The sequence below is a fragment of the Portunus trituberculatus genome, chromosome 37 (assembly GCF_017591435.1).
Source record: "Portunus trituberculatus isolate SZX2019 chromosome 37, ASM1759143v1, whole genome shotgun sequence".
NCBI classification, from domain to species: Eukaryota; Metazoa; Arthropoda; class Malacostraca; order Decapoda; family Portunidae; genus Portunus; species Portunus trituberculatus.
The window spans coordinates 2409187-2431686 of record NC_059291.1 but is presented as its reverse complement, the minus strand read 5'-3'; the positions used below and the strand labels follow the sequence as shown (position 1 = coordinate 2431686).

Sequence of the window (22500 nt, the reverse complement as noted above, 5' to 3'; positions counted from 1 at the left end):
GTGTGTGTGTGTGTGTGTGTGTGTGTGTGTGTGTGTGTGTGTGTGTGTGTGTGTGTGTGTGTGTGTGTGTGTGTGTGTGTGTGTGTGTGTGTGTGTGTGTGTGTGTGTGTGTTGGAGACGTTGCTCCCTCGGCCAGCAGTGACTAGTATTGATGGCAGCACGTGGCACTCCCTTCCTAACTAATTTATGGCACCCGCTGTGTTCTCAGGCAGTCTTTGTGTGTGTTCTCTGCCACTCTCTTTATTTACCGCTATTCTCCTCGCACGAAGCTTCCCCCAGCCTGCCCTGACCTAACCTCACCTAATTTAACCCAACACTAAATCCATAAAGCCCGAAATTATCCCCACCAGTATTTTAAACCAAAACAAGGCAATGTTAAGAGAGAGAGAGAGAGAGAGAGAGAGAGAGAGAGAGAGAGAGAGAGAGAGAAGAGTTAGGAGAGACGTGGGTCAAGATACACGACATGCAATACATTAGTTATTGAAGTGGTGGCTGGCGACGACTCTCTCTCTCTCTCTCTCTCTCTCTCTCTCTCTCTCTCTCTCTCTCTCTCTCTCTCTCTCTCTCTCTCTCTCTCTCTCTCTCTCTCTCAGCGTTCTATGAGGTTTAAATACACCAACACACTGTTCATACAATACTAATGATTTTCTGTTACGGCGTGGCCTTTTTTTTCGTGTGTGTGTGTGTGTGTGTGTGTGTGTGTGTGTGTGTGTGTGTGTGTGTGTGTGTGTGTGTGTGTGTGTGTGTGTGTGTGTGTGTTTGCGTGGGAGAATGGGTGTGGAAGTTCAATGTTATTAATTTCTAAGGTCAAGGTTCAAGGTCGGACAGGTGGAAAAGGTTACCGGCACCCAACACAAATTCTATCGCGAATTCAACCACCACAACCACCACCACCACCACCACCACTATTACTACTACTACTACTAAAGTATCCATGACAACCACTTCTGCTACTAATATGCATCTTGAAATCTACCGACTCGCCCAGCCATGACCCAGCAGTAACACGTCAGGAGGTACACTACTGAGACTCCTGCCACTAGCTCACTACCGCCTGTGTCTTTAGTCCTTTAGCCTTTGCGAGATTCACGTCGTGAAGGAAGCAGACACATAAGGTTAGTCTTCCCTTCAAGCATCAACAAGTGGCGATGATGCTCGGAGAGAAAATGGCACATAAAAGAGAATTACTTGAAAACATTATACAAATTTACGGTAAGATTTAATATCAATTACTATGGAGCGAGCAAGTTACACAGATTTATCATGCAGCACGTAACACAGAACTGTGAGTCTTGTGATCTGTGGCGCTATTCACGAGACCTTACTGATCCCAGAAGTGTATGAAAGGATATGAGTGAAGTGTTGCCTGCACATACATGAGAGCTAAACACACACACACACACACACACACACACACACACACACACACACACACACACACACACACACACACACACACATACACACACACACACAGCATATTTTTTTTTCCCCTTTCCCTCCCTTAATTTTCCTCCTTCCCCATCAGTGGCAAGTAATTGGAACATAACTCGAGTCAGAGCCAGACAAGGTTGTCAGTAACGACGCGCCACGGCCGCAACCAGGTCACCTATAACAGGGTATGACTCCTGCCACGCGACACCTGCCACGCCTCACTCTTCACTGTAATATGTACCAAGTATGACCTCGCCACGCGTTCCACAAAATCTATATAAAATCAAATCATTTGGTAATAAGAGGAAAACGTGACACGGCACCAACACAGAAAACTGAGCAATGTAACAAATCTATCATCATTCCAATATATGTGTGTTTGATCAATCAACAAATCACCTTTTTTTTTCCTTTATACGTCTGCCCCTTTACTTTAAGAGCATCTGCATCCTGGCTTTGACTTCCAAATATCCCACCCAGGCCATCCCGCTACCGCGTCACCCCGAGGCATCCCACCCGCCAGCACGTGCCTCCTGCCCGCCAGCGATACATCAGCGCTGTCATTAATATTCCTCCACTTAATAATTAGTTGCCCGATATTAGTAATAATGGACAATCTTGGGTCCATAATCAGGCTTCAAGATGGAAGCAGCCTTAGAGCACGCCAAAGATGACTCATAAGGTATTCTAAATTACAACAGCAGGGATGTACTATGTATGTACTAAGTATACTGTATGTACGTACATCAGTCCTGCTGCCATGTACCACGCCGCCAAACTCCACAGTAAAACAAACCTTCACACTTTTAAGAATACAACCAAGACACAGTACAAACACAGTAATAGCAGTAATCTGTCACCATTCCCACGGTCATTTACTTTCCCAAGAGCGCCTCGCTTCTCCTTAAAAGTAATTTGCTTCGGAGCGCGCCACACTTACTTTTATACAAGTCATTTTCCAAAGGCGGATACAATATATATATATATATATATATATATATATATATATATATATATATATATATATATATATATATATATATATATATATATATATATATATATATATATATATACTGAAGTTAAAGCACATTTACAAACTTCTTATACGATTTCTTATCAAAAAATTTCATCTGAATTATGATAAATTTAAATTCGCAAGATAACTAATTCTCTCTTCCCTGTCATGTCATGTTTTAAAACTATTGATTTTATGGCAAGTTTGATTATGAGACAGCGAGACTTGCTGTGTAGAAGTGAAGGACGCGGTGATATAGAGAGCGTAGGAAGAACATGAGAGACTGGTGATGGTGGTGGTGGGTGGAAAAGTACCGGTTGCTTCGCGGAAGGGGGACTGATGTGGTATTAAGTGGCAGTGACAGGGGAGTCGAGCACCAGTGGATGCAGCAAATGACACAGAAGGGTACGTGAGTGCTGACACACAAGGGCATTCCTGCTTTCAATTTCTGAGTGAAACATTCTAGAATCTAGAATCACATGTAATATTCCGGGAATTGTTCAGCTGGCAGTGTATTGTGGATCTCAGTCATGGATATAGGCAAAGTGTACATGCAGCCATGCAGCCACCGCCAGCCGCCGCCACCACCACCACCACCACCGTCATCACCACCACTGTCATCACACCTGCACTCACACCAATCTTTAAGTCCATAAGCTATAAAACTTACCATTTTGAACTGAAGTACGCAGTTTAATTTCGTAAAACTATGAAGGCTTAATAACTATATAGCGCTTTAAAAATGTACAACAGATATGAAAAATTGTTATATACAATATGATCGTCCAGAAACTTAGCTTTTAAGATCTAAAAATTCAAAAAATTAAGAAAATAAAAGAGTAGTAGTAGTAATAATAATAATAATAATAATAATAATAATAATAATAATAATAATAATAATAATAATATGCCATGACCCACTTAAACATTACCACTCATCTTCAGTCCTTAGAGGAATAATTTACGCAATGAGAACCAATTTCAACCAAGAGATGTCACGGGGATCTACAATAGTTATTATTTCTATGTAAGTACGTAAATCAACACCAGGTCAACACAATTAACACTCTATATACACGTCCTCAGCACTCCAGCATTCATAATGGCTTGAAAGACGAACAGCTTGTAAGAAACACGAAGAATAGTAGCAACCTTGAACGATCATCCTAACTTACAAGACGGCATGATGTGAACCTGCTAATTAAACACGTTGCTTTAACCCCTTCAGTACCATGACGCGTTTCCATATTCATTCTGTTTACTATTTGGTGATTTTATACAACTTTTAGAAACTCATTTGAGGGATTAAAATAGTAAAGACTGTGGCTATTAATCTTCTGCCCTCCACAGACCCTTCCTAATGTCGATAAAATGTTCTAATCGTACACAAATCTCAAGATAAAAATGTGTCCCAGTATTGAAGGGGTTAAAGATTAGAAAAAAAGAGATAGATAAAAGTATGTATCCAGTTCAATCACGTACCAACTCTTTGCTCAATACTTTTACTGAGCTACACATCAACCTGATATCATTCCAAAAAGAGGAAAGCGGAACAAAGCGTCTTCTTTTCCCACTCTATTCGAGAAAGACAGCTTTGTTTCACAGACTTTCTAAAAACTGGTGGATTACAGAAGCCTAATAATCTGTTAGGTGAAAAAAAATCTAAATTCAACCTGATCTCACCGAAACACCTGCTGGGGCTCCACAAAAGTATTTAATAGACATGAACTATTTTATGCCGCTTCGCTAAAGCACGAAATGCAAAAAAAAAAAAAAAAAAAAAAAAAAACATTACCAGCCACACTAAAAGCGAACACTGATCAACTTTACTGAATGTTTAAGAATGAAGACTGAGGGAGAGGTAAGAAAATTAAGCTAACAGTGAAGAATTGTGAGGATGGCAGATATAGGACGGACTAGTCAAAGTACACGAGACGCTGGACAACACACTCATAAGGATGTGAACACCATAAGGGCAAACAAAATACCCTCAAAAGATTACACTTGGTATTATAAGAAGGAAAACGAAAAATGCCTTGTTTCAACGCTTCCACGCCCACTCTCACACCCCACCGTGCCTTCACTAATTGCCTGTCCCAGTCACGCCTCAAAACAAACCTTCATCTCGCTCTACTTCAACCTGGAATCAGCTTTACCCCTGCTTCAGGCCAACCCATCCACCATTTCAGCCTCCTCCACCTCATCCACAAGGCAACATATCTACATATTATGTTTAGTGAACAAAACTCTCACAATTTACGATGTTGATGCTTATTAAATTTGTATGCAAATGCCTCTTTCATAACCTTGATTAACTTTAATTAAAAGCCTTCAAAACTCGTGTGATTTACAAACATAATTATACTGGAAATCCCTACTTTCTCCAATTCGAGATAATATAAACAATAACTATACGCATATAAAAAGCGTTGCAGACAAACATTTACAGCTTATCAAAGAGTGAGAGTTCAATAATGGGATGAGGCCATGGTGAGGCGCGGCGCGCAAAGTTATCAAGGACCCACCGCAGGGAGGAGCCCCCGACTGCTTTAAACGAGGCAATGTTTGTTCGGTAGCGAGCCCATTCCTCAGTGTACCCAACGCTAACGTAATTTCCGCCAGCCTCAACCTTACCGGCATCCCCGCACACCTCCTTTGTTTGCCATCCACGTCATACACACAGCCCTATCTGATCCTGCTATATCAGGATATCAAAGCGTTCCGGAAAACAGAGCGACCACGATAACAGAGATATAAACACCATTATAACACGCGATAGGGCAACGTACATTTATTTGTATTCCTTCGTTACACACTATGTTTGTATAGTATGTAATAGCTAAATATCAAAAGTATAAATATTGACTTTATGAATCAGGCTAGCAGGTGGCATGGTGAGAGCGCTGGTAGGGGCGTCAACGTCTCATCCCGGGACCACCTGTGCAAAACTAATGAGGCTTCAACTTCCTGCTTTTCAAGGTAACGTCACCTTTAACCAGTATATAAATTAACCCAAGTGCCTTATACTCCCAAGATTTCTTATCCATGTTTTATCATCATTATTATTATTATTATTATTATTATTATTATTATTATTATTGTTGTTGTATTTTTTTTTTCATTCATGTATCAATGCCATGCCCAAATTATAGTATGGAATTCATCTGATGGGGTTGTGGGGAGGGGGGGAGGACCTGAAGCTACACCAAGCACACAGCAGGCTGAGAGGAAACGCCGCCTTGTATGAGATGCGTCTGACAGCAGAGTTTTAAGTGCAATTGAATCAACTTCATCGCATTCGAAGCGGTTCATAAAGCCGCTGATCCGGGAATTCGGAACTTCAAAACTGTTCGGTCCCGGAGATTGGCGGTAGAATCGAAGGCGTCGGCATGACGACACAGAAGTGAGGCCGACGTGTTATTGGTCCGCTGCTTTAGTTATATACATATAAATATACATGCGCATATAGACAAAGAAGAAATAACATTTACATCAGGTGAAAAATGGCCTTAGAATTGATTTTTCTTAGTATACTGTTGTCTAACACAGAGTGATCTCAATACAATAAAAAAAAATTACACATTTACAAATTTACGTATTGACATCTCTCTCTCTCTCTCTCTCTCTCTCTCTCTCTCTCTCAAGATGAAATCTGAATCTTTGGTTAACATCTCACAAGAAACTTATATGAATTTTCATTTTCTTAATATATTATGCTAGTGAAAGATGTGCTGCTAAAATTAATGGAAGACTATTCAACGCCCAGAAAAATAAAGATCTTTTAATCAGAAATAAGAATAAGGGAATGTGTCCTTCAATAGTCAACTCTAATGCCAGTCATGTTCGAAACAGTACCTATATTACAAATGACATGGTGGAGAAGACACAACAACAAAACCTTATTTGCTGACCATGTGATATGACTTTGAAAAGGAAAATCTAATATCACATATATGATCTTTCTTTATGAAAGAAGGGGAAAGCTGGCCAAGGGCAACAAAAAAAAGGTCCACTTAGTTGCCAGTTCCCTTGCAGGTCCAAGAGAGTTAGCCAAATGAAAGGGATAAATGTCTTGAAACCTCCCTCTTAAATGAAGTCAAGTCATAGGAGATTGAAAGTACAGAAGCAGGTAGTGAGTTCCAGAGTTTACCAGAGAAAGGTATGAATCATTGAGAGTACCAGTTAACTCTTACATTTAGAGAGTTGGACAGAGTAGAGGTGATGGAATGACAATGATTATTTTGGACAGAAAATAATGCACTAAAGACTGAATAAAAAAAAAAAGACTGAAAAAGATTAGGCAGGTTTTTAATGAACTGGTTCCTCATTTTTTCTGTTATTTCCCTCCTACCACAGAAACACTTTTCAGTAACAGTAATGTCTACATCAGTGATTCAGTAACTTCCTTTCAATATCCTGCAATCAATGGCACATGCCAATAAAGGCAACCGTGTGTGTCTAACCAGTAGGTAGGTCTTCCAGCTGTTGGAATTATATATGACTGCTTCACAGCTTCAATCTGCATTCTTGGTTTCACTTACAGCTTCATGATAGTAACAATTATTTTTTCTTTTTTTATGCAGGGGGGCAACTGGCCAAGGGCAGAAAAAAAAGAGAGAGAGAGAAAGAAAAGACCCACTGGGTTGCCAGTTCCCTTAAGGGTCAAGTGAGTTATCCAAAATTTAGGGACAAATATTCTAAAACCTCCCTCTGAAAAGAAGTCAAGTTGCAAGATGGAAATACAGAAGCAGGAAAAAGTTCCAGAGTTTATCAGAGAAAGGTATGAATGATTGAGAGTACCGGTTAACTCTTGTATTAGAGAGTTGGACAAAATAGGAACGAGAGGAAGAAGAAAGCCTTGTGCAGTGAGGCCGCAGGAGGAGGGGAGGCATGCAGTTACCAAGATCAGTAGAGCAGTTAGCATGAAAATAGTGTTAAAGATAGCAAGAGATGCAACACTCCAGTGGTGAGCAAGAAGCTGAAGACAGCCAGTCAGAGGAGAGTTGATGATGAGACGAAAAACTTTTGATGCCATCCTATCGAACAAAACTGTTTAAGTGGAACCTCCCCCAAACATGTGAAGGACAGATAAGGCCCTTGTACAGAGTTAGCAGTTGAACATATAGGAGTGTCAATGTCCTACTCAGAAGACAGCAGTGTTCAAGCCAACATCACTAATAAGGCTTCTATGGACTAGGTCGACAAAAATATTGTTGTTGGTTGTCACTTGGCTTCCCAGTCACATGGTATTTTCACTCAACTCTTTGTTGGTAACCCATGGCAAGGCTTATGTCTAAAGTTACAGATTGCTGATGCAACTTAAGCACTACACCTACTGACACCTGATAATGATACTAATAATCTTTTAAAGTATTAACTTTGTTAACTTGGTGAAATAAAATCATATTCAATTGTTTTGTTGTACTTTAAATACAATTTTTGTTGCCTGGCTAACAGTTTACACTGCCATGTGATGGAATAATGAACCAATGGTAATTTGTGTTAAAATTTTTCATGCAATATAAACACGTTCCCTGCAATTGACAGAGCAGCAAACTATCCCACACTGCGATTCAAATAAATTGTCGTCACATCAGAGCTGGTCAAGCCAGCGAAGCAAGAAGAGCTGAGTATTGTCTGAGTATTTGTTGAAATAATATCATTAAAAATATTTAAAAAATCAATAAAAAATCACTGAAACTTGTCAGAGAAACTCCAATTGTGACATGTTTCAATGGTTTGTTAGAGAAAAGCTTTACGTTCTTCTGAAGGAAAAAAAATGCAAGATAATATGGTTCTTTTACAAGTATTAAAAAGAAAATATGGAAACAAGAAGACTATTTTTCATATAATTTTTTATAACACTAAAAATGAAATAACCTTCATATTATTTATCAATCAGTATTTATTATGACCTTCTACACTTACTGTTTATTGCAATTTTACTATATTATTACATTTCTATTAATAGTAAGATTAAAATGTGATATATGTGAAAACTGTTGCATGGCCCACCTGTGGGTCACATCGCAACAGTGGATAGTAACTGATGACCCACTGGTGGGTCACATCGCAGGGAACGTGTTAAGTAATGTTATTTGATATACAGGCAAGTAACTTTTGTTTTTCCAAAATGACAACAAAACATTACATCACAAGCATCCATTTGGTACTCACCGAGGTATCCACACAGGAGCTTTGTCATTGACAGGAGACCTCTCTTGTGGATGAGATTTAACAGGCAAATTTTTTGTTCTTCTTATGGCTTGTTTGATATCTGCTATCGCTGCTTCAACACTTTCTCGGCTTTGGGGAACTCCTCCACCTGAAGCTGTTGGAGAAATGTCGGGTTTAAGTATTTCAAGAATACTCATAACACATGAACATACTTTACAGATGTCAACACAAGGCAGAAGTGCTGATATTAGTAAAAAAGAGGAAAAAGGGAGACAAATTTACACTTCACAGTTGCTTCAGTGCCACATAAGAAAGAGGCATGAATTAAAAATGAGCAAGTACAGTGAACTGGTGAAAACAAATAAATCTAGGAAAGATTTATTTAAAGTAAGCTATGTACAATATAACTGCTATAGCAGATTATAACTGTTCAGAAGAAAGGGCCAAAAATTATTCATGAATTCAAAGACAAGCTGAACAATAGCAGATAAATTATGGGAAGAGAATAGCATCAGCATAGCTTCATTTCTGCATATCACAACTAATTGAATCACACACACACCACCAAAGGATCAAGACTAGTATGCTGGCACTGCTCACAGCAGTCATGGGGATTAAAATATGACCAAACCCCTTCCCATCCCATCCTTCAGTAAGAGGTAGAAGTGTTGCAAAATTATGGACAAATCATAAACAATATCTGGATAATGAATGGAAAATGGTGAATCCATATGTCTTATTGAACTTTGATGAAGCTAGATCAGGAATGAAGAGGAAGCATTGGAGAGGGGTGAGGCATAAAGACTGCCACAGCCAACATCTATCAGAGTAATAACTTTGCAGGGCAAGATTATTTCGCTCACTTACTCGCTCACACACACACACACACACACACACACACACACACACACACACACACACACACACACACACACACACCTGCATTGTGGAGAAGGTCATGTGCTGCTGGATGGCCTTGAACCATGTGAGGTGCCACCTTATGCTGCACTGGACTGGTGAGGGACCCCATGGCACTTAGGAGGTGAGGACCACTACTTGGTCCTGAAACTAAAGAGAAAATTATCAAGTTACATTAACATATCAAGATAATGTAAATGTATCATTATATTTATCACACAGGAAGCCATATTTGCCACTGAAATGTATCAGTACAAAGGAAATATGGTTTTGTGGTAGAGCACAGAAACACTAAAGTGTAAAAGAGGGTTCACAGGAGGGCAATTCTTGCTTACACTTGGTTCAAGACCACATACATTGAGACTGCATTACTATCACCATAGAAAAGGAATATGTAATTTATTTACATAATATGTGAACAGATTATGGGGATGGGGATCACAGATTAAAGAACAATGTACTGTAATACATATATGCTACAAATACTCAACACATAATACTATCACAGTTCACCTAAACTAAACCTTTATTTTTTATACTTTCCATTTTGTTGAGCTAACTACAGGAAACTATGCTCACACACGCACATACGCACACACACACACGTGTGCTCACACACGCACACACACACGCGCACACACACACACACACACACACACACACACACACACACACACACACACACACACACACACACACACATGTAGTCTCAATAAAAATACACAAAGCTCTTGTAAACTGCAAATCATCTATCAATCAAATAACTAAGATTAATAAACTATGAATAAACTGACATACATGCATAAGGATATGGTATTTACAAAAAAAATCAATAAAATAGACTAAATAAATAAATGAATCATTAAATCAACCAATAAGTCAATTGATCAATCAATCAATAATATATATATATATATATATATATATATATATATATATATATATATATATATATATATATATATATATATATATATATATATGAAAATTAATGTAACATAAATAAAGAGTAAAGCCATGCTAACCTATTGTTTTGAGTAATAACAGACAAGGAAAATATTTTTGGTGGTAATCCTTTCTTAGAACAAAATTAATACTTAGAGTACAAAATCAGTATAAACCTAGACACATATATTGTTTCTGGCATCCACTTGACTAGATGAAGAAGTTACTCAGCATAAAATGAATATCTATACCCAGCATAAGATTACTATTTAAATGTACACTGTGGAATACTTCATCATTCATGTACTTTACTTTCTATATCATACTGAACAGAAAATGCATGATATATGTATAGCTTTATATGGTGTATGGTTACAGTGTGCTAAAGGTAACAAAAAACAAATCCAAACGAAATAAAGGAAAAAATAATACATAAAAATAGGTGACAGTTATAAATCATAAATAAAATCTCTTACTAAAGTGAGAAATGCAAACATAAATTTTGTGAAGTGTGAGGAGAATCTTCAACTCATTATTACTCACTCCTGCAGGTGGGCAGATACTTGCCTCTGCTACACGCATAACCTGTTCCAAAGCATCCATCTTTAATATTTGTATCACACAAGCCTTCATGTTATACACATAATAAACTCTCATAAGAGACCACAAAAAATATATTTTCTTATGATTTCACTCAGAACTTTTGCTTAAAAATAAAAATTATACATACATATATATATATATATATATATATATATATATATATATATATATATATATATATATATATATATATATATATATATATAATCATACACACACACACACACTGGGTGTCACATGAGTTAAGGTACATAAATGATAGTTGAAGTACTTCTAAGTTGAAATACTCTATACACATATGCTGTGTTTTACTTTATTTTGCAAGAAATTAACGTGAAAGTTGTGTGTAAAGGTAAATGTTCTCTGGATGGGCCTCCTCCTCTCTGGCTCACTGTATTTTTAGGTAGTACTGCATGGCATTAACTGATAATTTTTGTGTAAAAAAAGTATTCAGCCTTAGCCTTAGCATGTGAAGAATAAAATTTTTGTTTCTGTCAGTGAAGAAAATGTCTAGGTAACACATCAATACAGTGGTTCTTAAGTGCTACTTTTTAAAACATACATGGCAACTCCAACATCAGGATCTTAACCCATAAGAGGTCAACCACGTACAAGTACGTGGAGTCTTTGCTTACTATCTGTGGTCAATCACGTACAAGTACGTTCGCCCCTTTCTCGGCTTCCATCTGTTTGAAATTCCCTCCAGCTCCAATATTTATGTTCTTTGAAGTGTCTAGCATATATCAGCACAGTTTCCCGCCATTCTGACATGGGTTAGTCATCCCCCTCCCCCTCCCTGCCGCCTTAGCGTGACCCAAAAAAAACGGAGCGATATTTGGTATTACTGTCATGAATGTGATGTAGCTCTATGCATTGAGCTTTGTTTTGAAGAATATCACACCCTGCTGCAATACTAAAAAGCTTAGATACTGAAAAAAAAATAATAAACAATATTTTGTGGTAAACTGAGCAAATTGTTTTTTACATTATATTTACAGTATTTACAAATATATTTTTGCATTTTTCATTTCATAAAACATGGGTTAATTTATGAATATGTAACCATTATACACATGTCTCGTAGGAGAAAAATATCGATAAAACGATTAAAAAAGCTTCATTCAGAAGTTGTACGTCTGGCAGCATCACTGAGCGAGGTAAATTTAAAGCTCCAGCTGGACATTAAAAAATGGCAATTTCGAACTTTAACTCTTATTTTTACTTTTCTATGCCCATTTTGAGTTATATGGAATAAAAAAAGAAAGTGGAATTTTTGGTGACATGGATGAGTATTCGGAGGTAAATCAGTGTTGACCTCTTACGGGTTAAAGCATGCAGGAACACTCTTCAGGAAGTGGCAGAGAGACCCACGACAAAGGACTAGTGTAACACTAATGTCAGATGACTGAATGCACTGCCACTGCTGCCACCAGCCCTGCCATACACAGTGATACTCCTTTAGTGTGGAAAAGGGTGCGTTGCAGCTGCTGCCACCACTGCCGCCATACACAGTGATACAAGCTTAATGAAGAGGAGAGTGGGCTGCAGCCATCACCATTGCCATATACTAGTGATATCAATTTATTGAGAAGAAAGGCAGGCTGCAGCTTCAGTCAGGTATATGCATAAAACGATCCTGAATGTTATATGTAGTCTGTAAATAATCAATCTTAACTTTTGAGAGGACTCTCTCAGTTAGATTGAAACCATAGTCAATTTCTCCCATTGATTTCATTGAAACAAATGCAAGTCATATCTAATGCAGCCTCATAGCAGAACTAAACATCCACATCACCATAAATTTGACTGTGTTTTTATATCCTATCATTAATAACCTTTGGCTTCATGTCTTATTACATAATCTATTACAGATAAAGCAGTCACAGGGACATTATACATTGTTGTCCCACATCCCATTTGTCCAGAAACTTTCATTTGCTTTTCTTTGATGGCACTGATCCACTGATTATGATTATTGGTAAGCCAGTGCATAAGCACTACATATGACGTGAGCTGCAAAGTGTATTATAATTTGGTCAGAGAGCCACAAAGGAAGAAAAGATTACAAACCAACCATTCACACTGGTCTACTTCACATATCTCATATTAAGTCAAATCTTCCTGTGATTTAAGACAGAAAATAACTGGCTAATGTATGTAGAAACTATACATATGGTCTTATTAACATCATAAGGAATCAATGAGTATATTATGGTACATACATAGTCCTTTTAACATTGTCATTATCAATAAAACTATTGTTAAAGAACTTCAATAAGTAATTGAGATTCAAGACAAGAGTCAATGAAAATTCAAAGGGAAAGATTAAATGAGTTACACACTCAATATTACACCATTGAGATCATGAATGTTGCATCTTTTGGTTACATTCAGCAGCAATATTTCATTACAAAAGTGTACAACATTACTTAACTTCGTTGAAAGTAAATTTAAGCATAAATTCACAGATTACTCCAAGCACACCAAAAATTAGCTGATGGTTAGTAGAACAGAAGGACATTTGTCTTCTCTACAGATCAGACATGTGAGTAGAAATATGAATACAGACACATTGAACTATTGATACTTTCAACATTAGTCTTTCATGTAAATATTCATAAATGCTGTGTTAAAGACAACTTTCTGATGAAACTTAGTAAAGTACTATAAAATGATAATATTACTTCATGAACAATGACTTCATAGTGGTGACAAGGATATCACACAAACCTTAAGAGAGACATTAGATTAGGTATGTTTCTTTATTATATTTTCTCAAAATTACTACCTTTCTATATCAGCAGTGGACTTGATTGAGAAGTGGCAGCTGACTCCAGACTCCAGACACCAGCCTGCAGCCCTTGCCTCCTCCCTCTCACAAAACACCACTCTACTTTTCCCTTGATTCATCTTTAATTTCTATTTCATACATATATCAAAGGATAGTTTCACCATTGTCAAATTGTCTTTTGCTCTCTATTAGACTGTCATCTGCAAAAAAATATGTTACCAACCCATACCATTCACTCCCACCAACAATTACTACTTCACCTCTCATCTTCTTCATAATCACATGTATTTCTGAAAATATACAATAACCATGGAGACACCACATACCCCTACCTACCTTGTGTTCCTGTGGCAAAACCTTCATTGCAATCACTTCCATCAATTATTCAATCTAGTCTCAGATAAACTTTTCTTTGTACACTAAGTAAACCCACCACATATTACTAGTACACTTATTCTTGCAATGTTTACCTTTACATGAGATACATTCAATAATTTGATCCACTCATCTGGGACTACTCACCTCCACACTGTCACATTACAAACACTACCACCTTCTAAATCACCTCCATACTTGAACATTGCTACAATTACAGCATCAACATCTGCAGCACTACCACACTTAGGCATGACTATTGCCTTCTGTATCTACTTCATGCTACGTAATTACTCTCTACACAAACATTCATTCCCCAGCTGCTTCCATATCCCAGCTAGACATTACTCCTCCCCTACTGCCTTCTTTATTCAACAATCAAAATGTTTTATCCACATATCTTTCATCTCTTTAATACCTACCAAAGCTTAATGCTCTCTCTCTCTCTCTCTCTCTCTCTCTCTCTCTCTCTCTCTCTCTCTCTCTCTCTCTCTCTCTCTCTCTCTCTCTCTCTCCCCCACATTCCTTTCCTCATCCATTTCTCTTAACATCTTTCCAAGACAACAACTTGTTCTCATTTCTTTTTGTCACTAGTCTTCATGCAAACTTTTCATCTATTCTTTCTTTACTTTCCCTTTTCCTTTCTTTCATTAAATATTCATGCTGAGAAAGTCAATTTATTTTCAAATACAAAACAATGTTGAGACACTGATCCTGAGAAAAAGATTGCACATAACATTTTTTTTTAAAGGACTGATTCAATCTTATAGATTATCCACTATAAGGGAATTATTTATTTGACAATCCCAGAAGAAACTTCATGTGATTATGAAATCAAATGTACAAGAATAATCTAGAATAATGTTTAAATAATGTACACAACATCTACTACATATTACCCTTGGACTTCGGACACCTCGGACTCCAAACAATTCGGACTTTGAACAAAAAATTTCAATAAATTTTACCCTCGAAGGTCAAAATCCAAATTAGTTTCCCTGTTTATTTTGGCTCCACATTGTCGCCAGGCTCTTATTCCCAGCTAGGATCATGACACGACAAGTTTTTCATTTGACCAGAGTCACTTAACCAGGTAGGATGGTTGGGTAAAATTTCATGTAAGTACACTGATCTTATAACTAAGAAAAATATTTCTTAACTTCTGTAGTGACAAGGTGTAACAGACTTGAAACAAAACAAAGTTTTTATTGAGGTTGTATTGAGATGCAGCCTCAAATGCAAAGGTCATCCAGAAATAACCATCTGTATTAGTATGTACATAATGCCAAGCCTCCCCATCATCTACCTGTGCCAAGAAGCTCGCCACCAAAAGGTAAATATTATTGATTTTATATAGTTCAATTCTTATTTACTCAGGTAAAAATCTGGGATCTTAGAATGGATTAAAATCAATTATATTGTTTCTTATGGGGAAAACAGTTTCAGATCTCTCACAATTCAGACATCAAAAAGCCTTCTGGAACGAATTATGTTTGATGTCCGAAGGTCCACTGTATCTTGCCTTTTTCACCATTTTCAAGATCTCTTATTATTTCTATTTTGTTACCTTTGTTTATCTTTAACAATGCAGCTCATCTGTGTTTTCTTAATTCCTATTTTGGCATGGTAGAAATTAAAGTGTTCTTGACAGTCAAGACCTAGCCTCACCTGGAGTGTACTGAGGAGAGTGCAGGTGGCCAAGGACGTGGCTGGGAGACACGGCCAGCATTTGATTTGGGGTTGAGGATGAACTACCATTTTCTACAACGGAGTCTGCAGCCGAGCCTCCACGGTGAGGATGAGGCGCAGGTGGGGGGGGCGGCTCAGGCATCTTCTCATCTATGAGGGAAAATTTGTATTATTAAAACCATAATTCCCTAACAGTTAATGCTTGAAGGCATTAAAGTCAAATGTACTATGTATAATAAAATCAAACCACTAGTGAAACATATATCACTATATAAAGGCTTTATAAAAACAATATAAATACAAGCACAATTTATCAAAAATACAAAACATTTCTACTTCATGAGAAAGACTAAAGCACAAGACTACAGAACAAAATGTTAATACTACATGTTATCAATGCAAGTCAAACTGTTTAACAAAATTACAAGGAGCATGACAATTGTCAAGATGATGTGCTAAGAAAAAGAGAAAATGCTGAATTATGAAATAAAAAACAAAATGTACAGATATTGTGCAAATTACTGAAGTTTATTACTGCATAATCTTTAACATTGGCAATAACTCTAGTACCCTTTTATTGTTCAAAGAAAAGTGGGATGCAAAAGTGTAAATGTGAGAAAAATACAAACATCTACTGGACAAAAAAAAAGAAGAGCTGAAAATTTCATTAAAATTAGTTACAGTAGTTGATCTCTCTCTTATCTATCCAGCCACAAGTCAAACAGAAAGACTAACTGTCCTTTTAGAAGAGGTGTAAGAACAAATTCAGTGTAAAAAACTTTTTGCTTTACACAAAATAAATTAATCATTTACATTTTATCATTTTTTCATTCAACCAGTACAAGAGTACTTGTCATGCAGTAATGGCATACCACTGCTGCCAGAGCACACAATATCTCTCTTGAGATCTCTTTTCCAACTTATAAAGCATAAAATAGGTATATCCTATAAATACGACGTGTTCACTGTTTGATCTGCTGCAGTCTCGTCAGAGACAGCCAGACGTTACCCTACGGAGCGAGCTCAGAGCTCATTATTTCCGATCTTGGGATAGGTCTGAGACCAGGTGTGTGTGTGTGTGTGTGTGTGTGTGTGTGTGTGTGTGTGTGTGTGTGTGTGTGTGTGTGTGTGTGTGTGTGTGTGTGTGTGTGTGTGTGTGTGTGTGTGTGTGTGTGTGTGTTGTGTGTGTACATCCCATCGTCACCACAGTCGCCTGCTAGTCACCCAGCCAGCCTTCCCCATTACGGAGCAAGCTCAGAGCTCACAGACTGATCTTCGGGTAGGACTGAGACCACAACACACTCCACACACCAGGAAAGCAAGGCCACAACCCCTCGAGTTACATCCCATACCTACTTGCTGCTAGGTAAACAGGGGCTACACATTAAGAGGCTTGCTCATTTGCCTCACCGTGCCTGAGACTCGAACCCGGGCCTTCTTGGTTATGAGCTGAGTGTGCTAACCACTGCACTATGCAGTGTGTGTGTGTGTGTGTGTGTGTGTGTGTGTGTGTGTGTGTGTGTGTGTGTGTGTGTGTGTGTGTGTGTGTGTGTGTGTGTGTGTGTGTGTGTGTGTGTGTGTGTGTGTGTGTGTGTGTGTGTGTGTGTGTGTGTGTAATTCACAGTTTGATCTGCTGCAGTCTCTGACGAGACAGCCAGATGTTACCCTAAGGAACGAGCTCAGAGCTCATTATTTCCGATCTTCGGATAGGTCTGAGACCAGGCACACACCACACACCGGGACAACAAGGTCATAACTCCTCGATTTACATCCCGTACCTACTCACTGCTAGGTAAACAGGGGCTACACGTGAAAGGAGACACACCCAAATATCTCCACCCGGCCAGGGAATCGAACCCCAGTCCTCTGGCTTGTGAAGCCAGCACTCTAACCACTGAGCTACCGGGCCGTGTGTGTGTGTGTGTGTGTGTGTGTGTGAGAGAGAGAGAGAGAGAGAGAGAGAGAGAGAGAGAGAGAGAGAGAGAGAGAGAGAGAGAGAGAGAGAGAGAGAGAGAGAGAGAGAGAGAGAGAGAGAGAGAGAGAGAGAGAGAGAGAGAGAGAGAATATGACATGATATCTGTACAAAACTTTCCATTCCTAATTATAAAGACAAAAATTGTCATACAAAAATCTAACATAATGATTCATATATTTATGTCATTAATAGTTTTAGCCGACAGTCTTCAACAAGAACGTCTTGTACATATTTTGTTATCTCATGGAGATGTTATTGCCAGCAATCAAGCCAATGTCAGAAATAACTTTGGGTGGAGAGAAGTAATTGTTGGGTGCATGGAAGAGGTGACAGGGTGAGGAACGATCAGCAACTTACCACATCAAGCTGAACTGGACATGGAATGAGTTCAATGATGCCTTTATGGAAATGTAATTTAATTCAATCATGTGTAAAATAATGCCTTACCAATAAGTAATGATTCTGAGAGATTGAAGGGTCAATTTTGGGAAAAGTTTAATAGAGTCATTGTGAAGAAAATGTGCACCAGAAAAGCAACAGTTACTGAGAGCTTAACAATACTTGATGGAAGCACCACCATATAATACTTACAATCTATATTCTAATTTTGAATTTTGAAATACAATACTTATACTCTACAGATGGAAAAAGGAATATTTACAAAGAAATAAAGTACTCATTGATTATGCATTGTAGGCATAACACTATGCAACTATGATTCTAAGGTAACATCACTGCATAAGATTTATCTCCAGCTGGGCAATTAAGAATAATTTCATTCAAATATTATGATAAATAGTAAGTCTTCTAATCTTCAGTTAAATGAAATAATAAAGCCTTTAAATACAATGAACTGAATATGTACTACTCAATATTTTGTCAAAATATTACTGATGCCAAATTGATTGTGATAAGAATTAGTACATTAGTAAGTAAAGCATGATGTGTATTCCTGACTTACCTCTGTCTTTGCATCCCATGGCTATAAATCAATGAGAGAAGTCACAAACCCTGCCCCTCCTAGGGGGTTGGCTCTGTGATTCCTTGTGGAATTCTGTCTAGTTTGCAACTCTACATTGTGCTCTATTGTGCTGAGACAGTGACATTAAACAATAGGCAATTATCTACAACAAAAATGAGCAATGATGTAAAAAAAAAAAAAAAAAAAAAAAAAAAAATATATATATATATATATATATATATATATATATATATATATATATATATATATATATATATATATATATATATATATATATATATATATATATATACTATATATATATATATATATACTATATGGTATAAATATTCACTGGAAAAAAATATATAGCCAAGCCCAGCGGTAGCATAATAAAATCTCACCGCTTACAGAGAAAACCATCTGAGGTTAAGAAAGAAAAGAGTGTAAATCTATTCTATCCTAAAAAGCAAATATCAGTGCTTGATAAAAAGTGCAAAGTCCAAAAAATGTACCAGCACATATAAAAGCTTTGGTGATCCTAAGCAAAATAAAAAAAAAAATATCTAACAGTCACAAAGTACTTACTGAGAGGATCTAGTAGATGCAGGTCAAGGGGGGGCTGGGGTCCCTCTCCATCATGCCCCCCCCTCCTGGGCCCCCCATCTGGCCTCCTCATGGCTATCTCCCTCTCAATCTCTGTGATCTGTTTCTTCATGAGTTTGAGTGTTGAAGATGAAGGAGACTGAGTATTATTATGAGAAGAAGTTCGTGAATGAAGTTTGGTATGGGGTGAACTGGCAGCATTAGGGAGGGGTGAGTTGTGGGAGCTGAGCGTTGAGACTGGGTTGAGAGGCGGCAGCTCACCCCGACACAACTGTTCGTCCAAGGAACGAACGACAGGCCGCTGCTGCTGCTGCTCTTCCTCTAATAATTCAACCTTGAGTTCCTCTTGCTCCTGATCATATAAAGACTCTTTGCTTTCCTCTTCTTCAGGTACTTCCATGCCACTTTCCTCTCCTGAAAATTCAGTGGTTCAATGTATGTATTATAAGCCTCACTTCATCTATACATTATGTTTCACAAGTTTTACAGAAAACAATGACAACAATCTCAAGACAAAATAATAAATGATCCTCTGGAAAGGATAGCAAACAAAATATAGCAGATATCATGAATCTGAGAAAATACAGATTTTTGTATTTGCTGTCAACACAAGTGAAAGTTCCAAAACTAACTAAAACAACAGCAAGTGATATTTATCAATCATATCAAGTACACAACAATCAATCTTGAAACCTTGCAACAAAATTCATAGATGCATACTTAATGTTTTATGGTTTTAACAATATGAATTATTTTTACAGGGTTTAATTTCTCTTGATATTCCTTGATCACCAGCTTTCTTACTGAAATCATATTCAACAATTCTGCACATACATACAATATATAAGGAAACATGAAATTTCAGTGCATTTCTTTTCTATAAGTAAAGTATAAGCATATACGAAATTCAAGAACAGATACTCTCTTAGAACATAGGAACAATTAAGAAAGAAAGCGAAAAGGATTATGAAAAAAAGTCTTAAGATGCAGTACATCTTCAACATGTAAAATTTTTCATTACATAATTTTCAACTCTTCATATATATATATATATATATATATATATATATATATATATATATATATATATATATATATATATATATATATATATATATATATATATATATATATATATATATATGAAACTTCATATGAACGTAATTTTAGTAAAAGAATCTATTTCCTTTTTACATTGTGTTTGTAGTACCAGAATGATTTTTATAAGATGAAAATTGCATCAGTATCTTCTATCTAAAATATATTACTTCACTGCTTCATTTCTGAATTAAATCAATAGTAAATGACAGAGCAATAACAACATTTGTATCTGATATTTAGTGTTAGAATTATCTGACCATATCAAATAACAGTACTATTCTCTTTAAATACTATATTCTGTGATCCATAGGTGTGGATATTAGTGCACTCAGCTCATATCTTAGAGGTTATAAGATCAAACCCCTTGCTAGGCAGAGAAAAACTGAGTCATCTAATCCATAGTTTCCTTATAGCTAATAGTGAACAAGTGATAGACACATTGCCTTACTGATAGGAGCAAAAGTCTGACGAGTTTTGATCTCATATATACATACTTACAGCATGTCTGTAAAAACTCCATGAGACTACTTAATATTTTCTCTGTTGCAAACCTCATCTCATTAATCACTTGTAATGTGTAATATACATCTGTGCAATGTTATGATTTTATTAAGTATGGTATATTGTTATGTGATTGGTATGGATAGCCAGTCATCTCACTGAGCTGGCAGAACTAGGGAGTTGCCATGTAAGCAGATGCAAATGAGCAAGCTGAAGTGAGGGACTGGGGAAAAAGAATAGGTCAGTTCAAGCAATAATCCCACCATCAGCTTGTATCTTGCTACAAATAAAGAGAGAACACAACTTTATCTGTTTCCTGTCACATCACACAAAGAATAATTAAACTATTTCTGGTCTAATGGAGCATTCACACACTGCACATTCTATATCCATATATGAATACTATGTACCACATTTAGAAGATCAGAATACGTAAACTTCCACTCCTGTCAGGAACCAAGAATACAACTAAGTGAACAAGGTTAACATCATAAGAGCAGACAAACCCTATGATTCTATTCCATCTTGCTGTGAGCTGACTATTCTACCCACAACCCCAATGAGTCACTGAATAAACAACCAACCTAATCTTTGGAAATAATAGGAGACAGCATTCTGAACATGATGAATTTCACCTTTCTTGATTAGCATGTCGATTTATAAAATACATGTATATGTATGTATGTTATAAATACAATCCAAATTGAATGTATGCTTTGCCTATGAGTAGTGAGCCATGTTTACATTTTCACAATGAGACTACAAATGTCTGCATTAACAATGTGATGGTATAATGAAGTATAAACAGGTACTATACTCACCTGAAGACAAGCCATCCTCTAGGACAGGCATGGCAGAACATATTCCCCGTGACGATGAGTGGACAGACCCCTCAGGATCCACCCCTGAGTAATCACTTTCCACATCCCCTGAGTCACAGGAAGTGGTCTCGGGGGAGAGTGTGAAGTTGCGGGAGTGACCCACCTGTCAAACAGCCTCATCTCAGTATATACATGAGTAAACAATTATTAATGAATGATAACAATGCATGCTCTTTTGTGACAAAGCAATATACAATGGTCCCTCAAACTTATAGAATATATGCTCTTGTAAAATTCAAATAACTTGCAAAAAAAAGCAACAATAAAAATTGTCAGTTTTCACCACTGAATGAACAAATCTACCACTCTAAAGATTAAATTCATCTTTTCATCCTCCCATCATAATAGAAAGAAAAAGAATATAAAAGCATCTAAGCTCAAATCAACAGTATGAACATTTCCAATATAAGAATTTAATAAATTAAAGACTAAAACAGAAAATTAGATTTCATGTCCAAATGCATTAATAGGACACATACTTTTCTTTTCACTATTCTTGCAAAGAATCTAACACCTTTAAAAAGT

The 22500-nt window shown here is 37.0% G+C and overlaps 1 protein-coding gene across 19 annotated transcripts in view; it reads right to left on the bottom strand.

Annotated features, from left to right (window-relative positions):
* LOC123514343 overlaps positions 1–22500 on the bottom strand; it is a 567471-nt gene that overhangs the window by 347286 nt on the left and 197685 nt on the right. For 17 of the 19 annotated variants that reach the window (XM_045272190.1, XM_045272188.1, XM_045272194.1 and 14 more), the window contains 6 exons: positions 21916–22078; positions 19475–19906; positions 15930–16100; positions 11036–11077; positions 9569–9697; positions 8630–8783 (listed from right to left, as the gene is read on the bottom strand). In XM_045272190.1, coding sequence (XP_045128125.1) covers positions 8630–8783; positions 9569–9697; positions 11036–11077; positions 15930–16100; positions 19475–19906; positions 21916–22078 — 1091 coding nt within the window. The remainder of the gene's footprint in view (positions 1–8629; positions 8784–9568; positions 9698–11035; positions 11078–15929; positions 16101–19474; positions 19907–21915; positions 22079–22500) is intronic. The other 2 variants (XM_045272202.1, XM_045272197.1) reach the window with 2 other exon arrangements.